Source organism: Canis lupus, chromosome 8 (assembly GCF_003254725.2).
Source record: "Canis lupus dingo isolate Sandy chromosome 8, ASM325472v2, whole genome shotgun sequence".
Classification (NCBI taxonomy): Eukaryota; Metazoa; Chordata; class Mammalia; order Carnivora; family Canidae; genus Canis; species Canis lupus.
This window is the reverse complement of record NC_064250.1, coordinates 70,379,758-70,404,035: the sequence shown is the minus strand read 5'-3', so window position 1 is coordinate 70,404,035 and position 24,278 is coordinate 70,379,758. Positions and strand designations below refer to the sequence as shown.

Below are 24,278 nucleotides of genomic sequence, written 5' to 3'. Positions count from 1 at the left end.
TTTATATGTTTAAGACACATCTCATTAAAAAGAGAATTGTTTAGAATTTTTGCTTAAAGTTAAGGTTTTACTATTAAGTTAATTTTACCTGAAGTATTGATTGAAAAATCACAAGCTCTCTTTCAGTCAGTAAAGTCTTTGATGTGGCAGTGCTTTATGTCTACCAGAAATATTTACAAATGAATTAAATATTTGATTATATTTTCTGATCAAGATAAGAAAAAACATTTTTACAAACCTGCTTTCTTCTTCAGTGACAGAAAATCTGGTTCTCTTGCACTAATATGTGAACTTATGGACATGAATATTTATGAGCTAATACAAGGTACGTAGAATAATTTGCAAGCTAATCTAAGATCTTTCAAAGCTTGTAGTGCACATACTTTGTTCTGGTTCTCAAAATTATTAGTCACCAGAGTGCAGTAGTCACATATAGTAACATACAGTACTGAACTACTTCCCTCTTGGGAGATCTTTTTCTGGCATTCTCATCTACTCAGAATAGGGCTGCCCTTGAGAAAAGTAAAGCCATGTGCCTTCAGGCTGGCCAGTGATGTGGATGAGGATGGCTCCCCGACAGCCCTTCCTCACCGCGGCTCCCTGCAGGGGGCGCTGTGCCACTCCAGGGTTCCCTCTTCTGACTGCTGCTGTTCAGCATTCTGTTCTGTGCCTCAAAATAAGGCAAGGCTTGCCCCCAGACATCATCCCTCAGATGAGAGAAGACCTCCTTCTATTTGGATCCTTACACAGTCTCTCTCCCGGGCACAGGGTGCTCACTTATTTACTTTCTTTTGAACAATAAAGCACTGTTTGGGAAAGTACATGCGCCTGAGCTGGTTCTGGAGGCTTATAGAGGTCACCTGAAGGAAACTAGAGAGAAGAAGGCAGATGGTTGGCCCACATTTAGCGAATATCCCTGGGGGTCTGACTGCACAGTTGTGTTAGATGTCAGGACAAATGAGCCTCGGAGACGTCGCTGAGAAGCGGCACAGGAAGTGTGGTATTTTACAGGTCACATTGTGCTTATCGGACAGATGAAAACAAATCAACTGCTTCATGTTCTGTGAGTGACTATTTATGGCTTGGAATAGAATTTTAGTGGCAGCTGCGTAGTGGATTTAAAAACCACTGCATTCTATTTTCTGGAACAATTTAGGCCAAACCGAAGAAGGTGCGCTATGTAACATTTTTTAAGACCAAGAAGCTATTCTGTGATGAAGACACTGATGCTGAAGATGCACATGAAGAGCTCAAATAAAATTATTATGAAGTGGGAAAGTGGAAAAAATGATCAAATTAGTATATTTTATATGTGATTTGAAATGTATGCTTTAGTAAATTACTAATAAAAGCAAAGATAGGCAAATTTTTCTACATCCATAAAAGTTGATGAAAAACTTTTGGATCTAAAAACTTTAGGACATTTTTTGAGAAAATAGGAGATTGCCTTATATCTGGGCATATATGATATTTATGTTACAAACCTTGTGCTTTTATTCATAGGTAAGCCCATCACTCTGGGATCTGTTTGTGTTTTAAGTCTAGTTCTAACAAGTTAGTTATCAGGTTTCTTGGTTTAAAACCTATTAAAAACAAGAGCTTCTAGAATTTAGCCCATCAGCAGTAATAGAAAGTGAAGGTGACAATCCCACAGTGGGCGAGGAAACTGAAAATATAAAACAAGGAAACGACAACAAAGCCACCACAAACAAGAGCAGCCTGGGCAGACAGCTGAGAGATCCCAGGTCCCCCAGGATGGGCTAGAGAACGCACACCCGCATGATCGCATGATGCATGGTGGTAAGCATACCATGTCAGCAGCATGATGGAAAGTAGGAAAGTAAAGAAAGCAAATGTTTTAAAAAGATTCCTGCCTAAAATGATTGCAGTAGAAAAGAGTTTTATATTCAAGGAGTAAGCCTTATTGATCTGGAAATTTCCCTTCTTAAGCATCTATTCCAAATAGTCTGGATAAATGAGGTGTTGCTCCATGGTTTCATTTTCTCATACATTCTGTCTGACACAAATTGTGCCCTTTGGTCCTATCTGTCCATCAGAGGATCAGGACAGGGCCCCAAATACGATCTAGAGAGACAACCACCAAACCTTATATTACTTCATTTATAATTTTTTTATCAGTGAGCCAATATTTTGCTTTTTAATGTACCTACATAATCACTTCCTTTATTTAGTGTGTGAGATGTGTCTTATATTAGATTTCTGATTGTTGCTTCCTAGAGTGTGAAATTTCAAAACTTAGGGGGAAGGGGGTAGTAATTTCCAGCAAGTTTCTATGTGTTTAGACATTTGAGAAATCTTTGTTTAGAAATAAATATCTTTTCCAGTAGTAAGGGAATTGTATAATTGGAGAAATTCATTTCTTTCAGTATTTGTCTACAGAGAGAGATTATAGAAAATGGAATGTTATGGGGCCCCTGCATGGCTCAGTTGGTTGAGCATCTAACTCTTGATCTCAGCTGAAGTCTGGATCTCAGGGTCATGTGTTTGAGCCCCTTGTTGGGCTCCATGTGGGTGTGGAGCCTACTTAAAAAAATAAAATAAAATGTTATATTGTAGATCAACAGACATTGACTCATCACATAAATGTTGAGAACCTCTCATAGGCCAGTGCTGGGCTCAGTGCACAGAGCCTAAGATGCTGTCAGAGGCACGATAGTTTTAGAGATGTTAAAACATGGGGAAGATGACCGGTAGTCATTGTAAGACATTAAATATTGTGTCATGATTTCAGAGTTGTTAAAGTGTGAGGGAAAAAAATCTTCTGAGAATTGATGAAACACGGTGATCACTGTAACAGCCAACAAACAGTTAGTGGATGCTGACCACCTGTCAAGTGCTCTTCTTAGCACTTTCTAGGAATTAACTCATTTTACCTTCACAGCAGCCATTCAAGCAGACACTGTTATTTTCCCCATTTTAAAGATGGAGAAATGGAGGGATAGAGAGATAAATAACTTGTCCAAGGTTATGTACCTAGTAAATGGTGGATGTGGGTTTTGGGCTTGGACAGCCTCTTCCAGAGTGCCTGTTCTTAACCATCACACATACAGCCTCTTGGCTCCCACAGTGCTTGACGTCCCACAGTGCAGATAATGATCATCATCATTATCTCTGTTTTACAGATGAGGAAATCAAGGCTTCAAGGATTAAGTGATGACCCAAGGTGAAGTTGTTAATAAATAGCAGAACCAGAACTTACACTCCAGTCTGACTGAAGCATTAACTTTCCCGCTGTACCCACTACCTTGGCCCCCACAGCCCCCGCTCAGTGCCTCTAGTGCATAGGCACCTCCTCATTATCTGTGCTTATTGATGACAACATTGACTTAATTGAAAACTGATCAATCACTAAAGCTTTTCCTATTAGAATGACAGTTCATTTTACTTAAATGACTACTCTCAGATGGTTAGAATATTGAGTAGCACAGTCAGGTATCGAAGAGCCAGTTAATGGCATGAGTGGATGATCACACTGTCATCATTGAGCTGCCCACTTACATGCACACCAGTGGGCAAGGTCTGGTGAAAGTAGAGGGGAAGAATAGAAGATGCTTCTTTGTGGGGTTTTTTTTTTTTGAAGATTTTTATTTATTTGACAGCACAAGCAGGGGGAACAGCCGGCAGAGGGAGAGGGAGAAGCCGACTCCTCGCCGAGCAGGGAGCCCGCTGTGGGGCTCAATCCCAGGACCCCGGGATCATGACCTGAGCCAAAGGCAGACACTTAACCAACTGAGCCACCTAGGTGCCCCAGGAGATGCTTTTTTCGATAAAGAGTGTAGAGTCTGTTGAAGAGAGAAACTATATGAAAGTCAATCATTAGAGAAAATGAATTGCTTGGGGTTATTTTCTCTTTGTCCAGTAGGTGTCAGATGAGGCAGAGATGATTGTGGTCTTCATCTGGAAGAGTGGCAGATGTAGGCAAATGCAGGAAAGGATGTCTTACTGCTACATGCCAGGCGCTGCTCTGCAGGTGGGCACAGTGGGGGACATGGCGGACATAGTCCCACCCACATGGGTTCACACTCTGAGGAAGAGAGAGAGAGATGCTGAACAAGTGAAGAAATGATCAAGAAATAGTTCAAGAGGGGGATAAGTGTTATGAGTAAATAAAACAGGCCACATGTCAGAGTGAAGGGGATGAACTAATCCAGACAGAGACAGCTAGTGCAAAGGTCCTGAGGCCACTGTGAGGTTAAGAGGCCAGTGTCGCTGGAACATGAGGAAGACAGTTATAGGAAATGAGGTGGGCAGGGGGCAGTAGGACAGGTAGGGCCAGGGTAAGAAGTCCGGTTATTTAGAGTTCAATGGGAAGCATTAGTGGCTTTTAAAGCAGAGGAAAAGCATCTTTTGGTTGGTGTTTAGACCAGTGTTTCTAAAACTATAGTGGAAGACCAGTTTTTTGTTTGTTCATTTTTCTTTCTAATCAGTTGTGGACCAGGACTTTTGTAAAATATGTAAAAACTAATTACTGGAAAAATGATTATGTGCTTGGGGGTTGCAGCGATGTTGAGTTGCCATAAGAGTTCCTTAGTCACTCTTGTTTTGTCATCTCCTCTTAAACCAGTAACAAGCAGGGGCACCTGGGTGGCTCAATTGGTGAAGCATCTGCCTTCAGCTTTGGTCATAATCTCAGGGTCCTGGGATCAAGCCCTGCATCAGGCTCCCTGCTCAGCAGAGTCTGCTTCTCCCTCTCCCTTTGCCTCTCACCCCTGCTCTTACACATACATTCTCTCTCTCTCTGCCTGTCTGTCTCTCTCTCATAAATAAAAAGATCTTGGGGATCCCTGGGTGGCTTAGCGATTTAGTGCCTGCCTTTGGCCCAGGGCATGATCCTGGAGTCCCGGGATCGAGTCCCACGTCGGGCTCCCGGCATGGAGCCTGCTTCTCCTGCCTGTGTCTCTGCCTGTCTCTCTCTCTCTCTCTTCCCTCTCTCTCTCATGAATAAATAAATAAAATCTTTAAAAAAATCTTAAACAGCCCCTAGACCAGTATCAGTTCATGGACTACGCTTTTTAGAAGGATATTTCTGTTTTTTTTTTTTTTAAGATTTTATTTATTTATTCATGAGAGACACACAGAGAGAGAAAGAGAGGCAGAGACACAGGCAGAGGGAGAAGCAGGCTCCATGCAGGGAGCCCGACGTTGGACCCGATCCGGGGTCTCCAGGATCAGGCCCTGGGCTGAAGGCAGACGCTAAACCACTGAGCCACCCGGGCTGCCCACGATATTTCTGTTTAACGAATGAATAGACAACAGATCTATTCTTGCCAGTGTAACCCCAGGGGACTTAAGTGATATGGATGATTTTACAGAGTTACTGGGTGGGCTGAAGAGACACTCTGGGTGTGGCACCCAGGAAGCAACTACTGAAAATGATTCTGCAGAATTGGGCTGCCAAGGAGGCTGCTGCCTCTGCACAGACAGGATGCTCAAAGTGAAGAAGTTGCTATGGCAGCCACCAGCTCTAGAACCAGGCAGCCTTTGCCAGAGTCAGGAAGCTGCCTCCACCAGCATCTGCACTCACACTGAATGCTCTCCCTCCTCTTGTCTGCCCCATAATGCGGGCCTGAATCCTCTTTCTCAAGTAGTCTGACTTAGGCAGAACCCAATCATACATGGAGCTCCGAGCTACAAGCAACCTGAAGGACCTGGCTTTGAGCTTTCACACCTGGCCTGCGAGGTTGGAATGGGTCTGCATTGTGAGCCGTGAGGGCAAGAATGGTGGTAGGGAGACCAGCAAAAAGATGGTGAAGGTATTTTGCCTGACACTGAGGAAGAGTTTCCATGGAAGGGAGTAAGTAGATGGCATGCCTGGGCACCAGCCTCACCATAGCAATCCTGGTTTGTTTACATGGGTGCATTGTGCATGTGACACTGGGCATCTGCCACCTGTAGCAGGAAAGGCTGTCCTGGAGTTTATAAGGAAAAACTGATGAAGATAAGAACCTGATTATAGAGGCATCTATTGTTTTATTTTTTAAGGTTTTATTTATTTATATAATCTGACAGCAATGTGGGGCTCAAACTTAAGACCCCAAGATCAAGAGTCGCACCTTCTTCCACATGAGCCAGGTGCCCCTACAGGCATCTGTTATCTTAACTCGTATCTGATTCTGTTTTGCTTTGTTTTGTTTTGTTTTGAACTGTTCCAAGTTAAATTGCTTTTGTGAGTTGCTAGTTCACTCTGCCCCCAAACCTCGGGCGCCTGCTTTTTTTTTTTTTTTAATTTTTTTTTATTTATTTATGATAGTCACACAGAGAGAGAGAGAGAGAGGCAGAGACATAGGCAGAGGGAGAAGCAGGCTCCATGCACCGGGAGCCTGACGTGGGATTCGATCCCGGGTCTCCAGGATCGCGCCCTGGGCCAAAGGCAGGCGCTAAACCGCTGCGCCACCCAGGGTTCCCTCGGGCGCCTGCTTTAGAGCCTTGGTGCTTGCCCCCTCACTCACCTTCCCTTCTCCATTGCATCTCTTTCTTGTTTCCTTTCCACCCACACGAGGCCTTCCATGTCTCAGCTTCTTTACTGTTTGCACTCTGTCCGCTGGGCCTTTTGCTCTCCGGCAGTGCGGCCTTGTTGACTCTATCACTGGTGTCCTGTTGAGTGCCCGGCACTGTCCCCTGGGTGGGATGGTGTTAGTTGTCCACTTGGATAATGTTTATAGCTACTGAGTGTCGTAGATCGATTTTATTGCAAGGAGCACATGCCATTCAGCTAGTTCACATATGAAAGAGGGAGTTTATTGTAAAGCTTCAGAGCTCTTGTGGGACACTCAGTCAGGCCTCTTGGGAGGTGGAAGCAGGAAAGCTCAGGCTGTCAAGGCCACCACTGACCACCTCAGAGCCACGTGGTCCCATCCCTCTCCTCTTCTCTTGGTAGACGTGGCCACTGAGACCCTGGGAACCCTCCACTGGCAGCAGATGGGCCAGGCCTAGAAATCCTGGTCACTAGTCCCCTGCCAGAGTGCTGGCTGTTGCGGGTCCAGTGGGCTGGCCATGTCCCCTTAGGGTTATACCTTTTAGAGGCTGTGCATGGGGCAGGCACCCTGAAATAAATCCATGACATTGGGGAATGAACCAAGTAGGAAAAAGCAAAATAGGTTTGGTTTGACTATAAACATAGCATTATAGTTTATTTCCATGAATAGCTTAGGCAGTGTGTCTTATTACCTGCGACATAACTCTTTCGCCTAACATTACTTGTCAGATCAACTCAATTATATTTTTGTATTTCATCAGTCTGACCCACTGATTGTGAGAAGGAGCATTTTTATGTACTAACAAAAGAGGAAATGTTGCCAGTTGGCTGTGACACATAGCTTTCTTATCTACTTAGCAATTTTACTTCTATCCTTACTAGAAGAGCTCTTTGGATCCATTTAGACAGCCCCCACCCCTCGGCCCCAGATCACTTTCGTGTGTATATAAAAGGAAAGTGGAAGTGAAATAAAATGTATTTTGGCATTCCTAGCACTTCCTGGAAACATTTTGACAGTGATCGATGTCTTGTTTTCCTTACGTGATAGGTCTCTGTCCCATTCAGACAAGGTGTGAGGGATGTAACATTTTTGTTGCTGGAATTTTCTTCGTAGCCGATGCCACCATGGGAAGTGTGGCTCCAGTCTGGCTGTGTGGGTGCAGCACACATCTCCCCTGTCCTGCGTGTTTAATGATGGTAGGTCTGGGTCAGGCCCCTGAGCCTTGCTCCTTGTCTGTGACATGAGAGTGATCCTGGTTTCTAACTCTTCTGATGATTGTGAGGAGAAAATAAAATATGTGCCATGTTTAGAGCAGTGGCCACTTGCACAGTCTGCAGTAAACACTGATCGCTGTCATCATTAATATCATGTTAACACTGCTTGGTGTGCTCGCTCTGCATGGCTGCATCTGGTCTTCCCCATCCTGTGTGCTCGCCTCCGTTGTGGACGTGAGGAAGTGGAATTTCACAGAAGGTCTGGCATTTGCTGAAGATGAGCTGGCTTCGTAGAGCAGAACTGGAGGACCTGTCCTCGAGTTTTGCCATGGTTGATAAGGGAGGGAGGTGGGAGATTGTTCAGGCTCCACTTGAGGCTGACATCCCGCCTGCTATCCCCTGCAGATCAGAGTCTCTAACCTCAGATCCATGTGTCATAATGCAGACTTCTCCTTTGAAAGATGCTGTGGCAGGTGTGTACGTGCCTGGTGCCACAGGCACAGCCTCTGGACCGAGGTGTATATGGTAGACCATTTGCCTGTGCCATGGTGGACCCCAGTATGGGCTCCAAGCCTGACTGGGAGAGCTGGGCATGGGCCTGCCAGTGGGGTCTCTTGTTGGAAGGGGTGTGTGCCAGAAATTCTGTTACACTGCAGACTCCACGCTCCTTCAGTTAGCACCAGCAACAAATGCCACGGTTTATTATTGTGTTTTTACATTAAACTTTTTTTTTTTTTCTTTTTAAATTTATTTATTCATGATAGTCACACGGAGAGAAAGAGAGAGGCAGAGACACAGGCAGAGGGAGAAGCAGGCTCCAAGCACCGGGAGCCCGATGTGGGATTCGATCCCAGGTCTCCAGGATCGCGCCCTGGGCCAAAGGCAGGCGCCAAACCGCTGCGCCACCCAGGGATCCCACATTAAATGTTTTTTACATTATTGATATTGTATGTATTCTATTTTTTAAGATTTTATTTATTTATTAGGGATACAGAGAGAGAGAGAGAGAGAGGCAGAGACACAGGCAGAGGCAGACTCCATGCAGGGAGCCGGACACGGGACTTGATCCCGGGACTCTAGGATCACGCCTCGGGCCGAAGGCAAGCGCCAAACTGCGGAGCCACCCAGGGATCCCCGTATATGATGTTCTTTAGAATTTTATTTTTTTTCTTTTTTTTTAATTTATTTTTTATTGGTGTTCAATTTGCCAACATATAGAGTAACACCCAGTGCTCATCCCATCAAGTGCTCCCCTCAGTGCCCGTCACCCAGTCACCCTCACCCCCCACCCACCTCCCTTTCTACCACCCCTAGTTCGTTTCCCAGAGTTAGGAGTCTCTCATGTTCTGTCTCCCTTTCTGATATTTCCCATTCCCAAAAATGAAAAGTATTTCATTTTTCTTTAGAATCTTCTTAATGAGGATATTTGGTTAAAACAATTAGCTTGCAGAAATTAACTTGATCAGGATTGCTACAAGAGACCAGGAAGGGCTGTTCATGGTCTGTTGGCGTTTAGGAAGGCTCACACAGGAGCTTACAAGTGGTTTCTTAATTCTGTCTCCATTTGTTTCAAGATGTTTGAAAACATGCATCTGTTAGGAACCAGATAGTCTCGGGCCTGGAAAGTTAGGATCTTGTTTTTGAAAGACCATTGTAGAGAATGGATAGCCAACCACCTCTTGGTCAAGAGTGTGGACTCGGATTGTTCAGACCACAGTCCTGCATGGTTCACACTGCACCCTACTCCCTCAGGGGCTCCCTCTGTAGGCAGGGGTTCTCATGGAGGGGTACAGGGGTGGGAGGAGCCGTTACCTTACCTGCAGGGCTAGTGGGTGGTAGAGGGGAACAAAGAAGAAAGGAAGGGTCAGCACCCAAAGAGGGCTCTTATGCTGGGGACAGAGGGCAGCTGAGAAATGCAGATTCCTGGCCCCTATGTTTAGTTTTGTGATTCATTAGGTCTGGATTTAGAGCTAGGAATCACCATTTTCTTTTTCTTTTTAAAAAGATTTTATTGGGATGCCTGGGTGGCTCAGTGGTTGAGTGTTGCCTTTGGCTCGGGCTGTGATCCTGGAGTCCCTGAATCAAGTCCCACATTGGGCTCCCTGCAGGGAGCCTGCTTCTCCCTCTGCCTATGTTTCTGCTTCTCTCTCTCTCTCTGTCTCTCTCTCTGTCTCTCATGAATAAATAAATAAATCTTTAAAAAAAGATTTATTTGAGAGAGAGAGAGAAAATGTGTGAGCACACACATGGGTGGGGGTAGGAACAGAGGAAAAGGGACAACCCTGAGATCATGGCCTGAGCTGAATTCAAGAGTCAGAGGTTGAACTGACTGAACCCCTACCCCCACAGGCACCCTATGGGAATCGCCATTATTATTATTTTTTTACTTTTGATTATGGCCTTTTTATTTTTTAAGATTTTATTTATTAATGAGAGACACAAGAGAGGCAGAGACTCAGGCAGAGGGAGAAACAGGTTCCCTGTGGGGAGCCCAAATGCAGGACTCGATCCCAGAACCCTGGGATCACACCCTGAGCCAAAGGCACATGCTCACGCTCTGAGCCACCGAGGTGTCCCAGGAATCACTATTTTAGAGCATCCCTAGCTGATTATGAAGATTGGGTGGGTTAGACTTTCCCTAAAAGACCCCATCTTCTTTTTCTTTTTTTAAAGACTTGTTTTTTTCTTTATTTTATTTTATTTTATTTTATTTATGATAGTCACACAGAGAGAGAGAGAGGCAGAGACATAGGCAGAGGGAGAAGCAGGCTCCATTCCATGCACCGGGAGTCCGACGTGGGACTCGATCCCAGGTCTCCAGGATCGCGCCCTGGGCCAAAGGCAGGCGCCAAACCGCTGCGCCACCCAGGGATCCCAAGACCCCATCTTCTTGAGTGAAAGTTCGGGTGACTGTCCTGACAAGACTGTGCTGTAAGATCTGGGTGTGTAGGCATGGCTGGGAAGGGTGCTCCTAGCAACAGAACAGCATGAGCACAGGTATGAAGCAGGAGAGCTTTGGAGGCGTGTCCATAAGCATCTACAGGTGAATTTGGCTGGAGCATTCAGTATACAGAAAGATGTGGTGGGCGTGGTTCTCAAAGTGAGGGTCCAGGCCTGACAGCTGCATCTGGGAATTAGTGCATAAGGCAGCTTTTGAGGCCCCACAGCAGACCTGCTGAACCACAAATGCCTAGGGGTGTGGGGGAGCATCCTGTGTCTTCACAGGCCCCCAGGAGAGTCAGGTGCCTCCTGGACCCTGAGAGCCTGGTTGAGATGGAAGGGGGGGGTCCTGAGTGCCAGGTAATTCAGTGGGCAGTGAGGCCCTTGTCACAGGATGAGAACCAGATCTCCAGAAGCTTCATTCAGAAGCACATATGAGGGCAGCCCCAGTGGCTCAGCGGTTTAGTGCCGCCTTCATTCAGCCCAGGGTGTGATCCTGGAGACCCAGGATCGAGTCCCACATCGGGCTCCCTGCATGGAGCCTGCTTCTCCCTCTGCCTGTGTCTCTGCCTCTCTCTCTCTTTCTCTCTCTCTCTCTCATGAATAAATAAATAAAATCTTTAAAAAAAAAAACATATGATGGAGAATAGAATTTTTGTTTTTCATCTTTATACAGATAGGAATTTAAAGTACAGAATTATTCAAAGTAGGGAAAGATGACTAAGTCTTCATTTAAATTCTTTTAAATTCTAGAAAGTGGGTAATAAATTATTTCAAACAGAATAAAAAGATTACAGTATTAAGAAAAAGTTAATTGTACTTCGACATTTTGTGATTCGAATTTCTATTAACAGAAAACATTCTTGTCTAGTGTGAGAGAGAAAAAGAATAAACATATTTGTCAACAGAAATCGCAAACTAAAAAAAAAAAAAAAAAAAAGAAATCGCAAACTTAGGAACAAACATGTCACCCAAGATATGTGCTCACACTGGGGAAGGTGGTTTAAAAACTCACACCTTTGAAATTAAAATCAAGCAAGATGTGACATCTGAAACGAGGGTAACCGTAATGCTGGATTGTGGCATTAGGAGTTGTAGGACGAATAACCTGCAGGCAGGCAGGCCTGGTGAGCAGCTGTGCGAGCGGACAGGAGCCAAACGATGGGTGCTTCCCGTCAGGAGAGCGGGCTGTGAAATTCAAAGCGATCATGGGTCTTTGATTAAAAACACACTTCTGTGGAACTTTTAAACCCCCTTTTAAAATGGAAATCTCCAGGGGTGCTTGAGTGGCTCAGTCAGTTAAGCATCTGACTCTTGGTTTTGCCCCAGGTAATGATCTCAGCGTTGTGAGATGGGGCCTGGCCCCCTGCTCAGTGCTTGTCGCTGTCCCTCCTCCCGCCTTGCACTCAAGCATGCTCTCTCTCAAATAAATAATAAATAAAACCTTAAGAAAAAAATCCAGACTGGAAGTTGAGGAAAACCCTGGATTTTCAAGTGACTCTTGACACTTCATACCAAACCTTTTGGAAGAGTGTAGCCTGGAAGGCCTGCCCCAGGGGCTCGGGGCCTCACATGGGGTTTATCAGACCAAACTACTCTGCACATATTTGTTGGTACTACTCTTGTGGTGATCAGAACGCGTGCACAGGGGATTTTACATGAAATCATACCAGTATGTAAAATTTTAAATGGTGTATTTAGTATGTACGCTCCTCCGTATTTCCTGAAATTACTAAAGGTTATTTTTAGATTTTCACACATCATTAAACAACATTTTTGGATTCTATTTTTGTTTTCAAAACACAGAATATGTATCGCTGCTAACCATATTTGGCTATTTCCTTGATCTCACAGGGAGAAGACACCCATTATCAGAAAAAAAAATTACGCACTATATGTACCAGTTATGTAAATCCCTTGATCATATGCACAGGTATGCTCTTGGGGACTTGGTGGCTCTCAAATTAATAAAATGTATTAACATTCATTAAAAATAAAATGTGAAAGAATTTGAATGAGGCATAAATTAATTCTATCCTTCCTTTTTTATTGAATGCAGAAATGGAATATTTCACAGAGATGTAAAGCCAGAAAATATATTAATAAAGGTAAGAACTTCTATATTAAAAAATGCTATCAGAAGAAAGGTGGAATGGGAAACCTTTTTACTAGATAGGTTTTCAGTCCCAGATAGTTGGGTACTATGTTTGTTATGCTGTTGTTTTGTTTTTCTCCCAGTTTGGAAAAAGTAGTTTATTTAATAAGTGCTGTGAACGTAGCTATACCTCTGGAAGGAAATAAGGCACTCTTCTCTTACAATATGCAAACATAAACTGCAGGGGCAAAAATAAACTGCAGGCTGGCTCAGTTGGTGGAGCAAGCAACTCTTGACCTCGGGGTCGTGAATTTGAGCCCCATGTTGGGTATAGATGCTACTTAAAAAAAAAAAAAAAAGAGATCAGTAAACTCCATTCAGATTACCACTCCAAACCCTGTGTATGTGAAAGTGGAAGAGGCAGGATTTGCACTCAGGTCTGTCCTAGTCCGTAGCCACGTCAACTGTACATACTTAAAGCGTACAACTTACTAAGTTTGGGTGTGTGTAACACCCATGAAGCCATCATCACAGCTAAGCAAACAAACCTTTTGCCCCTGGAAGTTTCCCCCTGCTCCCTCATCATCCCTCCTTTCTGTTGTCCCCAAGGCAAAGACTGACTTTGTCATTATACATTAGCTTGCGTTTTCTGGAATGTTCTCTAAATGGCATCCTCTAGTATGTGCTCTTTCTTAGTCTGGATTTTTCCCTCTGTGTCAGCACTCTGCTGTTTATCCACGCGGTAGGGTGAGTGTCACACCGTTTGAAGTCCCACAGTTCTTGGCTGTTCTGTTTCTGCCATGATTTGTTCTCTCTGCATTTCAGTTTGGAAGTTTCTGTTGGTGCATCTTCCAGCTCACTGATTCTTTCCTTGGCTGTTTAGTCTGTGGCTGAGCTTATCAAAGTCATTTTTTATTTCTGTTAGCGTTTTTATTTCTAGTGCTTCCTTTTGATTCTTTCTTAGAGTTTCCATCTTTCTGCGTACATTTCCCATCATCTGCTTTTTCCACTGGAGCCCTTAACAAATCACTCATAGTGATTTTAAGTTTTCTGACTGGTAATTCCAAAATTCTTAAATCCGTGCCACATCTGAAACTGGTTCTGATGCTTGCTTTGTCTCTGCAGACTATTTTTGCTTTTCTTTTAACATGCCGTACAATTTTTGTTGGAGGGCCAACATGATGCACTGGGTAATGGGATCAGGTGAAAGGCCTTTGGAATGACGTTTCTTAATAACCTGGCTGGGAAACATGTTGTGTTTAACGTTTGCTCCAAATTCATTGACAGCCTGTACGTTCCTACCTGAATGTTGAGGGGTAAGCAAAATGGAAGAGATATCCCGAAACATGTCTCCCTGGTCTGTCTGACTTGCTCCAAAGAGCCCATGGCTCCGGAGAGCTGCCAAGCTCCCCAGCACCCCCCCTTCCCAGTGGAGAACAAAGCTGCCAGTGGAGCTAGACAACTGGGAAGTTAGAGACACAATAGGACAAATGAACCACTATGGTATTTGTTTCATTTGTAGACTCATGCTGTGACTTACAATTTTCCCAAACCTGTAGGCATTTGGAAATATTTGTGAAACATAACCAGAACATTTGTAAACGTATCTCACTGAGTAGAAACACTACTTGCTTATCTGTTAGAGGCATGTTCGGGTGCTTATGAAGTAATTTGTATTTTATAAGCTAGTTTCAATGCCAGTAACTTTCCCTTAGTGGATAAATATTTAAAGCAGTCTGTATTGTAACAGCTGCTTGATGAGATGTTACTTATCCTTGCTTTTCTCCCCTTGCAGCAGGATGTCCTGAAACTAGGGGACTTTGGATCCTGCCGGAGCATCTATTCCAAGCAGCCATACACAGAGTATATTTCCACCCGCTGGTACCGTGCCCCAGAGTGTCTCCTCACTGACGGGTTCTACACCTACAAAATGGACCTGTGGAGCGCTGGCTGTGTGTTCTACGAGATCACCAGGTAGAGCTGGGCGCGCTTCTTGTCTGAGGACTCCCACTCAGTGCCAGGGGACCTCTGTGTAAATGTCCTGAAGTGAGTCACATAGCGGGGCTCAGCTGACCGAGTGGCTTCATGCCATCCCTTCCTTTACCAAACAGACTTTGCTGTCATCTGATGATGTGACTGTTTAACTTCACAGAAAATGTCCTAGGCTTTCATTTTACTTTTGGCCAAATGCTTTTCCTTGTTTATTTGTCATAAAGTACGAAGAATATCAGTTACTTTCCTCCTACCGGCATAACTTGGCCCTAGGTGGGTGGGCCTCCCCATTAGGCTTCATCTGTGAATGATTGATTAGCGAGTTCAGGGATAGAGTAAAAACATGCTTACTGCCACGGTGTGGGGGCGTGCCCTGGGGATATGTGAGCCTTGCCCCTGCTCCTGGGACCTACCCTAAGGGAGATGGTCTGTCAGGTAGGATGCACAGCTGGATTCTAGAAAACCCCAGTCATAACCATCCTCCCTGGCCTCCGTACCCACCCCCCCCAGCCTTTGTGCTCCGCTGCCGATGGAGCAGTGGCCCAGGAGGAGGGAAGTGGGCTTGTCTCGCTCAGGAGTGAGTAGGACATGGGATTGAAGAGGCCTGTGGAGGGGGAGGGCCGGCACTCACCTGCTTGGAGTGGATTATTAAGGATGAGCAGGTGAATTTAATGTCTGGGTGACATGCGTCATAGGTGGGGACCTGGGTCATCTGCTTTCGCCAGCTCGACTGACCACTTCATAAACACAGACATGCATGTCCTTCAGGACACACCTGTTGATATTTGGAACAGGTGCTCGACATGTTTTTTTTTTTTTAATTTCTGCCTGGGCGGGTTTTTTTCTTTTTTTTGATTGGTGTTCGACATATTAAATCTGGAAAGCCGAGTGGCAGTTTCATTGATGGTTAAAGTACCAACAGACAGTCCTTTCTGCTGTGCTGAAATCCCTGAGGGTGGGAAAGGACTTTGTTGTTGAGAACCTGATGACGGGCGTGCGGGCCAGCCTGCGGGGGTCCACATACACCTGGCCTGCCTGGGCTTTCCTCCTCTGTCCTATAGCCACGGACACGGTGGCTTTCCTGTGCAGAACTGCAGGTCCAAACGCTGCTTTGTGGCATGGCATGCAAACTGAATTTATATCGGCCTGAAATCTTTTACCCACGATTCCAAAATCCATTAAAGCTCCAAAAACCAAAACATTCCTTGGACTTCATTTGTCAGCAAAACCAGACTTGACCCACCTGAATATCTGTTGAAAAACCTCTCCTGTGACAGGAGACTTGTGGAGGTTGTGTGTCACAGCGTGAATGTCACGTGGCACTGCAGAGATCCCAGGGTGTACAGAGAGAACGGAGCCATCTCTTAGAGTGACACCTACCTGTCAGGAAAGGAGGAACAGGCCTGAGGTGAAGGGGGAACGGAAACCCTGTAGCTGCAAGGAGTACCCCGCAGATGGGGTTGTGTCCTCGGGTTCCCGTGTGAGCTAGCTGCCTCACAAAGTGGGGGTCCTGGGATGAAGAGGGCACGGCCTGTCCTAACCACAGCCCCGTCCTGCTCTTCCAGTTTGCAACCCCTCTTCCCCGGAGCCAATGAGCTGGACCAGATCTCAAAAATCCACGATGTCATTGGCACACCTGCCGAGAAGACCCTCACCAAGTTCAAACAGTAAGTGTGGTGTGCACCTGACAGTCCGTGTGAACTTGCCCCCTGCCCGGGCTGGTGGTGGGAGCCAGCCGAGTGGACCAGGCTGCGCCTCTCTTGCTCTTGTAGGTCCTCCGTCTGCTTGGGTCCCCGCTGCTGCTGAGGGGGCTACAGGTTGGTGGGGGTGCCAGCGCAGCAGCTGCTCGGGGCTGTCGCCTCAGGAGTCTTGCCAGGGCCGCTCTCCCTCAGGCACCACAGAAGAGTTCTGGTGGTCTTGCTCAGGGCCTGCCAGTCAGGTTTTGTCCTCTGAATACTTACCCAGGACTGAGAGACCTGTGGGCAGAGAAGGTTCCCACACATAGGCTGTGCGTGGGGAGGACTGTGTGACGTCACCCAGCATTGCCAGCAACACTGATACCTAAACCAGGACTGGGTAGGGTTTGATTTGGTCAGCGATGCAGCTGAATCTGGGTTGCTGGGGGCTTCTACGGGGGTGGGCATCTCCGGGCCCTCAGGAGACAGGGAAAGACAACTATTCTGGATTCTTTCTTTTTCTACTTTTAAGCTTTATCTCTTTCTTCTCAGGTAAGAATGTGCTATTAGTCTTCTCGGGGAAAAGTCATTTTCCTACATTGATAGCACATCAGATTTCACAACGCCTGCCTCATTTCAACACATAGACTTTTTTGGGGCACCTGGGTGGCTCCATGCTGGAGTGTCTGCCTTTGGCTCAGGTCGTGATCCTGGGGTCCTAGGATTGAGTCCTGCATTGGGATCCCCACAGGGAGCCTTTGCCTGTGTCTCTGCCTCTCTCTCTGTCTCTCATGAATGAATGAGTGAATGAATGAATAAATAAAGAGATCTTTTAAAAAAAATAAAAAATAGAGTTTTATTTTTTAGAGCAGTTTTAGGTTCAGAGCAAAATTTAGTGGAAGGTCCACAGATTTCCCGTAGACCACCTGGGGGCATGGGGCACACACGGCCTCCCCCACCGTGGCCCTCCACGCCAGGATGGCACATCGGTCACCACCCAGGACCCCAGCTGACACATCATCCCCGCCCCAAGTCCTCAGTCTGCCCGCGGGATTCCTCTGCTGCTGCTGTACATTCTCTGGGTTTGGACAACTGCATGGTCACACCCCCTCCTTAGAGCGTAAACTGCTGTCACCAGTACAGGCCCCCGTAGAATCATGATGGCCAAGTGCTCTAAATAATGGCATGATCATTTATTATCATTGGGCTTTTAATACAGGTCGAGAGCTATGAGTTTTGATTTTCCTTTTAAAAAGGGATCAGGAATACCTCTACTGACAGCCAGCTGGTCCTCGCAATGCCTCTCCCTCCTGCACGCCATGGTGGCCTATGATCCTGATGAGAGAATCACCGCCCACCAGGCCCTGCAGCATCCCTACTTCCACGAGCAGAGGTGGGCGCCCGAGTGGGGCCGGGGCTGCCCATGGCGGGGCGTGCTGAGGCAGCGGGTCCAGGACCAGCTCTGTCTTGAACTTGGGTGCCCCCAGGATGTACCCCTCCCTTTTCTGGTGTAGCCCCCCAAAAGGAGGCAATTAGCAGTCTGCGGCCGGGCAGGAGGGCTCAGTGGCTGCTGGAGGTTGGTGCCAAGGCTCCAGTGGTTAAGATTCCAGGAGGAGCCTGGTGCCCACCAGTGACAGCAAAGTCCCCTCGGTGTGAGGTTTGAGAGCTCGCTGCGTGGTACCTGGGGTGGGAGGAGCTGCCCGAGGGTGTCTCAGGCCACGTCTCTGTGCCCTCCTGCAGCCTGAGCGTGGGGGGATGTGTGAGGGTGACGCGTGACCCAGCCTCCATGGGCGGGGGCTGCGGGCCTCCGGCAGGGCCGTGTCCCCAGCTTGTGGGGCCGTCTCCAGGGGCTGAGACAAAGGAGGGAAGACAGGCTCCTCGTCACAGCTCACATGGGAAAGAATAGAGCAGTTTGGGGACAGGGAGAAGGCGCATGCACGGCGCGGGGCACGTTCTCAGGGGAGCGCACCCTCTCTCTCCCTTCCCTGTAGGGCAGCGGAGAAGCAGGCTGTGGCCAGCCACAGGAAAGCTTTCTTTCCAGAGCGCCCCGTGGCACCGGAACTACTCAGGAACGGCTGGCAAATTTCAAAGGAGGACAGAAAGCAGGTACCGAGCGAAGTCAGTGAGCGGCGAGCACCGGACGCCCTGGCGGCCTGTGTGTCTGCGGAGGACGCCCCGCGGCAGGCCAGGGGGTGCCCAGCACAAGGCCCGACCTGTGCCCGTGGCGTCTGCCGGGACGCGGGGAGTGCGGCCCCCACCGCTCCTGCCCCTTCTGTCCCACGAGCTGGGGGGACGGCAGCGTCCCGTGTGCACAGGCCAGGCGAGGAGAGGCAGGGTGGCAGGTGCCAGGTTCTCTGGCAAAGTGCTTCACAGCTGTCACCTGCCTGTGCCCTCTGACTGACCCTCACAGGGGGCCAGAGAGGATGACACTGGCCCGGGTGACCCGGTGACAGGCCCACATGCCCCCACGCATGCAGAGGGCCCCAGATGAGCACTCTCCTGGGTACAGATGTTTGCTTTAGGAACAGCAGCTTCCTTTTGCAGTGTTGTCATCCTTTGGCGCCCCAAGTGGTCCCCGCTGCTCAGCCCCCCAGTCCACATTCTGGGCTGGCACCGCACTGTGTGATGACCATGCCCTTCCGTCACTCAGCCCAGTGTCTCTCGAGTGTCAGTTCGTGCTAGGAGCTGAGGTCACAGCTGTATCTGCAGCCAGCCTGCTTTCTGGAACTACAGTCTGCTGTGTTCAGCGCCTGCCTGAGGTTCCACTTGACTGTGTAACAGGCTGGGTTTTTCAGACCCAATCTCCCGGTCTTTCCCCCCAAACATGCTTTTCTCCCTGCACCTTCCCTTTAAGGGTGGAAGCAGCTCCCTTTCAGCTGCTCAGGCCCCAAACAGTGCAACAGCATCCCCCACCTGAGCCTCCCTCATTCTGTCCTGCTCGGCCCTTCCCTCCTGGTGAGACGGCCGTCTGACCCGGTCACTCTTGCCGGCACCCAGCACAGTCCCCACACGTCTTTAGGGCACAAGCCACACAGGAAGCCTTTCCAGCTTTGTGGACCACAGTCCCGTCATAGCTGCCCTCTTTGGTGCCGTGGAGGATACGTAAATGAACAGTGGGGCTCTGCCTTGGGAAAACGGAACACCGCGATTTGAACTTCACGTAATTGTTAACATGCCAGGAAATTGTTTTCAGCTCTTAAAAAATGCAGGCATGCCTGGGTGGCTCAGTGGGTTGAGTGTCCGTCCAACTCTTGGTTTCAGCTCAGGTTGTCGTCTCGGGTTCGTGGGATCGAGCCCTGTAACAGGCGCTCCACTCAGCGGGGACAGAGTCTCTCCCTTCCCTTCTCCTAGATGGACAGACAGACAGACAGATAGAATCTTCCAAAAAAAAAAAAAAATTCTTAGCTCAGCAGCCACACTAACGCAAGGCCGGTGTCCGGGGTTGGAGAGGGGCACCAGGCAGCTGTGGCCCGTGGTGCGCTGCTGGGATCTCAGTGGCCTCCGTGGCGTCGGGCCAGGCCACGGGCGCTGCCCTGCGGGGCCGACTCCGCATGAGACTTGAGTGTGGAGGCTTTGCCTTCCGCAGGGGACTCTGAGCAGCCACGTCCCGGGGGTGACAGGGATACCGTCTGGTCATCGTATGGTCACACGTCTTGGTCAGGTTACATTAGGTGAAAGTCGTGCAAAAGAACTGCTCTTGTTTTTCCGAATTTCCATAAAGGGGACACCGTTGTACATTCACCCGACCTGTGTTTTGTTCCAAGAAACAGTCCCTAAGGCCAGGAGAGGACCATCCCAAGAGACCCGGACCGGCCTGCCCCACGGAACTGCCCAGACTGACGCTGTCAGGAGTGACCAAGCTGTCCTCATACTCCAGCCCCGCGCTGCCCTCCGCGTGGGGCCCCGGGGCCCACAGGAAAGCCCCGGCGCTGAGGCCCCTGAAGTGTGTGGGCGCCAACCAGAAGGTAGCCGTCCGCTAGCTCCCCGCCGCTCCCGCCCTCGCGCCCGCCCCGCTGAGCGTCTGCTGTTTCCTTTGACAGACAGACGCCCAGAAGGACATTAAGCCCAAACAGTACCACCTGCCCACGATAGAGAGGAAAGGCGGAGGCTACTGAGCAGCACGGGCTCACCTGCGCGGAGCACGACCAGGTGCAGCTGGGCCGGGCCGTGACGCCGCCCGCCTCGGACGGAGGGCTCCGGGGACAGGCCTGGCGCCGTCCCCCCGAGGCCGCTGCCCCACAGGCCAGCCGTACCCACTCAGCCCGGAGCCCCCAGCCTGGGGCTCTTTGCACCCCGAGGGCAGCTGCACTGTACGTTCCAGTCGAATACATTCGTAAAACCACCTCATTCTGGGGTTTTTGAATTTCATTTTTGTAACCTAAGATTTTGGGACAGAATATTTTGTAATTTTTTAATCCAAATCCAAACAGAAGTCAGAGTTTACATGATGTGTGATTTAGGCTTGGTTTCACCACGCGCTCTGCGTGTCGAGCCTTTAGTCCAGCACCGGTGGTGCCGTGGCACGTTACAGCTTACAGATTACGCTCTTGGAGTTTTTATTAAAGAATAAGCTGTCGTTACAATAGTTTGATATTTTCTGAGTTAAACACGTGTCTTGACATCCATTTCTTTATTTTAGGTTGTGTGAGCATATTTGGGGAATTTATTTTGTTGGGAAGGCTTTGGTACAGCTTAATTTTGTGGCACATGGAAAGCCAGTAAGGACCCAGCACAGGCTCGGCCCGGGTGCCCCCGGGAGCTGCGGCCGGACGAGGCTGCCAAGCGCGAGGTGAGTCGGAGCGCCGGGCTTCCCCGAGGCCACGTCGCTTAGCTCTGGAGGCCCAGCCTTGCCTGTGAGTAGAGATGCTACTTCCGATGGCGCTTTGCTTGGCTTCCGGGGTGCCGGCAGCAGGTTGGACACAGAAGGGAACCTGCCTCTCCGTGGGGGTGGGGGGTGGGGCGCCGCAGAGGAGCAGTGGTCCTGGGCCGCCTGTGGGCGGGGGCACGACCCTCCTGAGCCCTTTTGTCTTGGGATGTAACATAATGACACCTTCTTTTTCTCGTCTTCACAAACTTACAATGGTTAGAAGAAGCAAATTTCCCAGGTTAGTCTTCGGCCTCTTGTTCCCTCTTTTAAGACAAATCTGTGACAGTCTTCCATGTGCTCTCTGGTGGCCACGACCTCTGCACCCACCTGCCACCTGGGGGCAGATTCAAGACCAGACACCAGGCTATGGGGATGTTCAGAACTGGGTGCACACATGTGGAAGGGATGGAAAGAGCTTCCTCTGAACTGGTTTAACACGCTGGTGGGGCCTTCAGGATGCCCGATGGGGAAGGGGCATGGGGGACAGGCAGGGTGCCATTCAGCCTCTGCAGGGGATCTGGGAGTTCCAGGTCCCATGGGAGGAGGCCAGAGCCAGGTGGGGCTGTGGCCCTGCAGCAGGAAGGCCGGGGAGACAGGAGCGGGTGCCTGGGATGGAAGGGAGCCCTGTACGGCCAGTGAGCCCCCACTCTGAGCCCAGGCAGGAGAGGCTGCTAGGGAACCAGGCCTCTGAGCCGCAGCAGCTCAGGGGGAGCGAGCTCCTGTCCACCAGGATTGGCTCTAAGGACCCATTTAAGGACTGACAAGAATTTGTGTATTTAGGAAAACTGTTCCCCCCTTCATAGGTATAAAATTTGAGCGGAAAATCTTTAAAGTTCTCCCGCATACCTCTGTGAGAAAGTGAACTTACCCCTCCCCCACGGGGCCTCTGGGGGGGTAGGCCAAGCCCTTTGGGGTGTGACCTGTGCAGCAAATGAAACTCTTTTGGCTTCATGTTGGTCTTTGGGATCCAAGTGCTGTGACACAGCCAGCCCAGGGCCCAGCCACACGAGGCTCGGCTGCTCCAGCCCCGCACACCAATCTCCGTGGAGCAGCAGGGTGATCCTCCGGCCACGCTCGCGCTTCCTGCACCCATCGGCTCTCAGCATGGGAGCCAGTCCCGGGCAGCTGGAGTGGCTTTGGCTCACTCTCTGCCTGGCATCTAGGCCTGCGACGGGCACGGGAGGCCGCCTCAGCCTGCCGCCAGAGCCTGGGGGAGCCTCTGCTCACTCCCGGCTGGAAGGGTGGTGAAGGGGACGTGAAGGGGACATGAAGGCCGGCTGAGCCTTTGCAAGCAACGCTATTCCTGAGCACTTTTTGTTGCCAAAAAGCTCCAGAAGGGAAGCAGAGCCGAAGTCCTGCTCCTCCATCACCCTGTCAAGTTGGCTCATTGTACAGCGTTTCCCAGCACCTGCCTGGTGCCCCAACCTCTGCTCTTCACCCACCAGGTCTTCTTGGTCTCAGCTTGAGAGGGCGCGAGGCAGGGAGGCACGAGCACACGCAGCCTGGCTGCCCCCAGTGTGGAGGTGTGGCCTGGTGCGCTGGTCCAAGGGTTCCAGGTCTGACAGCACCTTAGCCCTGCAAAGTCGTGGAGCGGAAAAAGCAGAGGCAACGCCACCCAAGAGACCTGGGCTCTGCTGCCCCTGCCCCCCCACTCCCCCCAGGTGCTGAGGACACTCCTGGGCCTGCTCTTTGCTCTGGCCAGGCCACGCGGCCAGCCAGCAGCCTCGCTGACTCCACTCCCTGAAACATCTGTCTCCTCTTAGCTTCCCTTAGACCCATCCCCACACGTGGAGCATGCATGCACCAGCTCCCAAGGTGTAAGAAAGCTCAGGGGAAGAATAAAAGCAAACACAAGTCATACTAGGTGAGCTGAGCCTACTTCCACCTCTTTCCCTGGCTCCCGAGAGTCGTGACCGGCCTCGAGGCTGGCCTGGGTGCCGTCTACCCAGGGCCTGCTGAATGCTGCGTGTCTGTGGCAGCGGGGGTGGCAGCAGTTACACGGCACTCTGATTTTGGAAGCCAGCTTGGACGACTTGGCCAGGAACCAGTCGTAGGTACAAGAGCCATAGACGTGTTTCCAGTACAGATGCATCTACAGCAAATCTACACCAAAACGTCTGGCAGCTTCAGCGGAGACGGTCAGCGACGGTCTGTGAGCCTGCGGGAGGGGACAAGCAGGGGACAGAGCCTGGATGTGAATCTCAGGGCCAGTGGAAGCAGGGAGCACGGGCCAGGTCATCTGACCAAACTGAGGCTGAATTTGACACGTGACCGTTGCCCTCGTGCCGACCAGATTTCTACCTGTCACTTCACAGGAGACAGCACCACAGGATCACAAGATGAACTCTGGGCTTCATTTTCAAAGGCGGCCTTTGCTGGCCCGCAGCAGTACGTGGGCCTACTCGCGTGTCCCTGGGCCTGCATGGGTGGGGTCTTGTGTGATAGCAGCACCCAGGAGCCAGCGTTGGGACCAGGATGACATTTAGAATGTGCAGTTTTAACACGCAGGTCATTTTGAAGGTATATGATCTATCAGTTCTGACTCTTTCACTGAAACGACAGGGTGTCTTACTACTTCCTGGTGTCCCCGGGACCCAGAGGCTCTGCAGGCAGTGGGAGCTCCCAGTGGCTCGGCCCCGGGCTGCACTGGCCTCTCTGAGCAGCGACCGCGACCCAGGCTAAGGTGGCTGTCCCCGGCTGCACACACGGAGACCACGAACATGGTGTAGTTCTCGGACAGCGTGCACTCCGTTTTCTATCTCAGTCATGTGGACATGCCCCAGATTTTAGAGAAATGTCTTTCCAACACTTTGTGGTTTACGGTCACACCAAATAAAAACGTCTTCGAAGGACGCAATTGTGTACCACTCTGTAAAGCTGAGGGTATTCTGCTTGGAGCCATGCGGCATCGGGTTCCCGCCGTCGTGGAGTCTGCGAGTGGGTGGCTGTGGGTGTGACCTCCGATTGGACTTGTCCCCGGGCTGGTCTCAAGCAAAC

General features: G+C 49.4%; 1 protein-coding gene across 6 annotated transcripts in view; it reads left to right on the top strand.

Annotated features, from left to right (window-relative positions):
* The window catches only part of MOK (MOK protein kinase), a 60,725-nt gene extending 36,592 nt beyond the window's left edge, over positions 1-24,133 (top strand). For 2 of the 6 annotated variants that reach the window (XM_025443408.3, XM_025443409.3), the window contains exons 4-12: positions 255-325; positions 12,506-12,584; positions 12,711-12,759; positions 14,542-14,720; positions 16,304-16,405; positions 17,634-17,807; positions 18,406-18,520; positions 20,179-20,379; positions 20,455-20,997. In XM_025443408.3, coding sequence (XP_025299193.3) covers positions 255-325; positions 12,506-12,584; positions 12,711-12,759; positions 14,542-14,720; positions 16,304-16,405; positions 17,634-17,807; positions 18,406-18,520; positions 20,179-20,379; positions 20,455-20,529 — 1,045 coding nt within the window. In that variant the 3' untranslated portion in view covers positions 20,530-20,997. Of the gene's footprint in view, positions 1-254; positions 326-12,505; positions 12,585-12,710; positions 12,760-12,808; positions 14,250-14,541; positions 14,721-16,303; positions 16,406-17,633; positions 17,808-18,405; positions 18,521-20,178; positions 20,380-20,454; positions 20,998-21,053 lie in introns of those variants that run through there. The other 4 variants (XM_049113501.1, XM_049113500.1, XR_003134971.3 and 1 more) reach the window with 3 other exon arrangements.
* The last annotated feature ends 145 nt before the right edge of the window (positions 24,134-24,278 follow it).